Raw genomic sequence first — 5,472 nt, 5'->3', positions numbered from 1 at the left:
AGTTTTATCATATATCAACTTCTCAATCAAGTCTATCCTGACTACCCTATTTAAAATTGCAATCCCCCACCCTTCCCTGCCATACTCAATACTACTTATGTAGTTCTATGTTTTCCTATAAAAATAATATCTTTTAAAGCATATTAAATATTTAATATATATTTAATTTTTTTTAGAAAGGGTCTTGCTCTGTCACCCAATCTGGAGTGCAGTGGTGCAATCACAGCTCACTGCAGCCTTGATCTCCTAAGTCTCAAGCAATCCTCCCACCTCAACCTCCTGGGTACCTGGAGAGTACAGGCATGCACCACCATGCCTGGCTAATGTTTTTATTTTTTCTGTAGAGATGGGGTTTCGCCATGTTGGCCAGGCTGGTCTCGAACTCCTGACCTCAAGTTATCTGCCTGCCTCAGCCTCCCAAAGTGCTGGGGTTACAGGCATAAGCCACTACACCCTGCCTATACTTAATATTATATTAAAATATTTCATATATACATTTTGATAATTCATTTCCTTTATTGATTATTATCCCTTTCCCCTGGTAGAATGTGAGGCATGTAGACCTGAATTTTTATCCATGACTTTTATCTTTCGCTCACCAATGTAACACAAGCATCTGGAATAGTTCTTGGCACACAGTAAGCACTCAGCAATTTATTTGTAATAAATTGATTCAGGATATAGGCTTCTCCAATTCCACCATTAAGTGGAAATGCTGTCCCTTAGTGCTGACATTTTTAGAACCTGTCTATTGAAGGTATATGTACCCCTTTCAGTAACATTTGTTTGTTATTACAATTTCACTAGGTGACAAAGGTGACACTTGCTTCAACTGCATTGGAACCGGTATTTCAGGGCCTCCAGGTCAACCTGGTTTGCCAGGTCTCCCAGGTCCTCCAGGTAAACCATTCTGCCTCAGGGCAACCTTCTAAATATTTTTTGGCTAGATTTTGTTGAGCTTATACTTGTAGAATGTTACCAGTTTCTCATTTTTATAGCTAGTCACTCATATCTATAAATAATTAAGTATGAAATGCCTCTATTTGTTATCAAAATAATTATGCTCTTGTTTCTAATACCTGAAGCTACCAACATTTTCTATTAAAGCATTTTGACAATATAATTTCAGGAAATATATCTTCCCCATTTTCCATATGAAGAAACAAATCACTTATACAGAGTCAGACTTCTTTTTTCCAGAATACTGGGAGAAAAGTTCATAATACCTAGCCCCTGAATATAGTTTCCAGTGGCAGAGATTCCAGTCATTGGGGATGTATCACATGTTGTCGTTCAGAAATAGGGGTTCTATCGGAGTTTGACAATCAACTACCAGTATTCCTCTCTCTATATATAACTCATCTATCCCCCTTTCCAGTCAAAACTGTATGTGATATCTGTCAGACCCTCAACTGTTTCATTTAACTGCCCCTTAGGATATCCCAGTATTCTCTTGAAATTACACTTTATGTTGAGTCAGGGCTGGGAATAGACACCAGATCTCTTACCTTTCTGTCTAGTGAGTCTATGAAGGACACCAATTCATTTGGAGTTTGGGAATACTTTCAACAAATCTTTTAGACATTATCGGACGTTAGTAATCTAGCCTTGTACCTCTAGTCTCATGGTTCTCAAACTTGAGAGTGCATTACCTGGAGGGCTTTTTGAAGCCCAGACTGCGGAGCCTCACTCTCAAAGTTTCTGATTCAGTAGACCTGGATGAAGGCTCAAGAATTAGCATTTCTAATTAGTAGCCAGGTGGTGATGATGCCACTGGTCCAGGGATCCATTTGGAGAACCACTGCTTTAGTAATGTTTCCTCTAGTCTTTGAGCTGCAAATATTTCTCATAAACCAAATTTCAGGGAATGACAAACCAAAGAAAGGACTGGTAAGGATCTACGAAAACTGCATAAGTCAGAACAAAGATATTCAGACCTTTTCATTATCTTTTTCTCCCTTTGGCAATGAAAACATCATAGGAACCCAGGAAACGTTGTGCATAGTATTTGGTAGTTGCAAGGTCTGAGAAGGACTGCTTTGGAGTTGGAAGTTTCTTAGGATACAATATTGTATGTAACATGAAATGTTAAATGTATTTAAAAAAGGATGATTATCTCATTTTGAGAACATAAAAGGAAAATACAAATGTGACTTAAATGGGATTGAATGGGATTCTTATTTTAAAAACTTTACTTTCTGACTTGATGATTTCTGTATGAGCTTTTCAGGAGTTCAAGCTCAAAGCTTACATTATCATATGTGTGTGTGTGTGTGTTTGTGTGTGTGTGTGTGTGTGTGTGTTAGGATCCCTTGGTTTCCCTGGACAGAAAGGTGAAAAAGGACAAGCTGGTGCAACTGGTTCCAAAGGATTACCAGTAAGTTTTGAGTATATTATAAAACAAAAATAAGTAGAAGGAAGGCATTTTACACATTGATTTTCAATTATTCATATACATACACACATATATAATTTCGTTTTTCTATTAAGTTGTACTTTATTTGATTCCTTGACTATTCCTGACTCATATGCCTCACTTGATTCAGCCCTTTGTACATTAAATGTTATTGGGTGGGTTGAAGGGGTAAACTGGAGAGAAGAAAATGTTAGAAAAAAAGAAACTGATTTTCTTTTTCTCTTTCTTCTTTTTCCACTCTTTCTCTTTTTTTCCTTACCCACTTCAGGGCATTCCAGGAGCTCCAGGTGCTCCAGGCTTTCCTGGATCTAAAGGTGAACCTGGTGATATCCTCACTTTTCCAGGAATGAAGGGTGACAAAGGAGAGTTGGGTTCCCCTGGAGCTCCAGGGCTTCCTGGTTTACCTGGCACTCCTGGACAGGATGGATTGCCAGGGCTTCCTGGCCCGAAAGGAGAGCCTGTGAGTTGGTTTGATGTTTTTTTGTTTTGTGATGTTAAATTTTCACTTAGAAATGTTTTCTAAGTTAACTCAAAGGATGGGCCTGATGCTGAGATAAACACCCAATCAATGCTTAAAACAGTGTGACCATACAGTAATGGCACATTGTTACTGACTATGTAGGGTTTCTTCACTACTCTTTTCTTTCACTTGTTTTGTAAACTCATTTTTCTTAACCCTTTAATATTGAATAATATTTTCTATGAATAGGTGGGCAGGAGGTTAAGATGTTTATGAGACAGTAGAAGGTTCCCCATCTCTTAACCCCCACATATCTTTCCCTGGGTTTATTTAAACCTCATGACTGAGTATGGTGGCTCATGCCTGTAATCCCAGCACTTTGCGAGGCCGAGGTGGGCGGATCACCTGAGGTCAGGAGTTCGAGACCAGCCTGGCCAACGTGGTGAAACCCCGTCTCTACCAAAAACACAAAAATTAGCCGGGCATGGTGGTGGGCGCCTATAATCCCAGCTACTCGGGAGGCTGAGGCAGGAGAATCACTTGAACCCGGGAGGCAGAGGTTGCAGTGAGCCGAGATTACACCACTGCACTCCAGCCTGGACAACAAGAGCAAAACTCCATCACAATAAATAAATAAATAAACCTCATAACCAGCAATTTAACTTGTTTCTCTCTCTCTCTCTCTCTCTCTATATATATATATATATAGACACACACACACACACATATATGTATATAGTAAGCTTAGAGATCAGTACAAGTAGATAGCCATGTTCAATGTGACACAGAACTGAAAGACTTAACATAAATGAACAATCTTACTTTGTACATAGCACACAGCCCAGGATATTTAGGTAGGAAGTGATATTTTATAATGTTATCTAGACTATAACCTTTCTGACTTACACTAAAATGTAAGCTGCATAAAGCCAGAGATTTTTTTTGTATTTTTGGTTTTTTGTTGTATAACCAGCACTTGACACATAGTAGGAGCCCAAAAATATTTGTTGGAGGAATGAGTAAGTGGAATGATCACACATACCATCCTATAATACCACTCACTTATATAGCACTCACTTATATAGAAGAACTATTTATGGCTATAGCCTTTCCCCAGTTGTATTCAGTACCAACCTATAGATAGTTGTTGTATCTATATGTTTCTGTATTAAACTTTTCCCTTTTTAGGGTGGAATTACTTTTAAGGGTGAAAGAGGTCCCCCTGGGAACCCAGGTTTACCAGGCCTCCCAGGGAATATAGGGCCTATGGGTCCTCCTGGTTTTGGCCCTCCAGGCCCAGTAGGTGAAAAAGGCGTACAAGGTGTGGCAGGAAATCCAGGCCAGCCAGGAATACCAGGTAAGTCTACTGTGTTTTGTTTTAAATTTAAATTTAAATTTAAATTAAAAACAGAAATTTATTATGTTTTGGCTACTCATGGCTTCCTTTCCCAAGAGGTGTGATTCCCTGGCCATTTATATTTGAACTCTTCAGAGCATCTTAGCAAGGGATCACAATGTTTTTTGTAAGGGGGTTTCTCTTTAAATCTTCTCTGACTGTTTCATTGTTACTGTTAATTTTGTTCTTTTTAAGTACATGATACATAATGCAAAGTTTAATAAATAATTATAGCAGAAACACACAGGTAACTACCACACACATCAAAAAATATAATGTTACCAGCATCCTAGAAACCCCTAACCTTTTCTCCCTGTCATTTCCTAATCACAATTCCCTTCTTCCTCTCTACTGTCTTGACTTTTACATAATTTTCTTCCATTACCCCTCTATTTTGTGACCTCTGTATGCATTTTTAAACAGAGTATTTTAATTTTGTTTCTTTTTGAACTTCATGTTAAAGGAATCATAGGGTAAGTGTTTTCTATATTAACTTTTTGTGTGGCTATATATAGTATGTTCATTTTTATTGCTATATAGTATTTCATTGTATGTATGTTTTCGTGTGTGTGTGTGTGTGTGTGTGTGTGTGTGTGTGTGTGTGTTACAGTTGATTGATCCATTCTATTGCTAATGGTCAATTGGGTTATTTACAGTTTGGATCTATTATGAATAATGCTTCTGTGTACAGTCATATAGATAGATAGGTAGATAGATAGATCCCTATATCTCCTTGTGTTCATGTGCTCACACTTCTCTAGGGCAAGAGTTGGCAAACTATGGAACTACAGTCCATGGACCACATCCAGCCTACCACCTGTTATAAATAAAAGTTTTATATGAATACTTCCACAACCATTCACCTTGTCTGTGGTTGTTTTTGCACTACAACTGAAGAGTTGAGTAGTTACTACAGAGACCGTATGGTCCACAAAGCCTAAAGTATTTACTCTGGTCCTTTACACAGAATGCTTACCAATACCTGGGCTAGGGTATGTGTTTAAGATTAGCATTTTCAAAGCATAGGATAAGTGCATCTTCCACTTGAGTGGATAATTACAAACTATATCCAGACCAATTGTACCAATTTTTAACTACCACAAGCAGTGTTGAACATTTTATGTTGATTTACATCCTTGGAAACATTTTGTATTGTCAGACTTTTACCTTTTTGCCAATCTGTTGAGTGTGATATTTTGC

At 38.0% G+C, this 5,472-nt stretch overlaps 1 protein-coding gene across 2 annotated transcripts in view; it reads left to right on the top strand.

The window, feature by feature from the left end:
• Window positions 1-5,472, top strand: part of COL4A5 (collagen type IV alpha 5 chain) — a 274,761-nt gene that overhangs the window by 168,549 nt on the left and 100,740 nt on the right. For both annotated transcript variants that reach the window (XM_023203109.2, XM_023203108.2), the window contains exons 22-25: window positions 808-900; window positions 2,307-2,377; window positions 2,685-2,876; window positions 4,065-4,233. In XM_023203109.2, the coding sequence (XP_023058877.1) occupies window positions 808-900; window positions 2,307-2,377; window positions 2,685-2,876; window positions 4,065-4,233 (525 nt within the window). The remainder of the gene's footprint in view (window positions 1-807; window positions 901-2,306; window positions 2,378-2,684; window positions 2,877-4,064; window positions 4,234-5,472) is intronic.

Source organism: Piliocolobus tephrosceles, chromosome 12, assembly GCF_002776525.5.
Source record: "Piliocolobus tephrosceles isolate RC106 chromosome 12, ASM277652v3, whole genome shotgun sequence".
In the NCBI taxonomy this organism is placed as follows: Eukaryota; Metazoa; Chordata; class Mammalia; order Primates; family Cercopithecidae; genus Piliocolobus; species Piliocolobus tephrosceles.
Note: the sequence above shows the minus strand (reverse complement) of the source record. Positions and strands in the feature narration are given on the sequence as shown.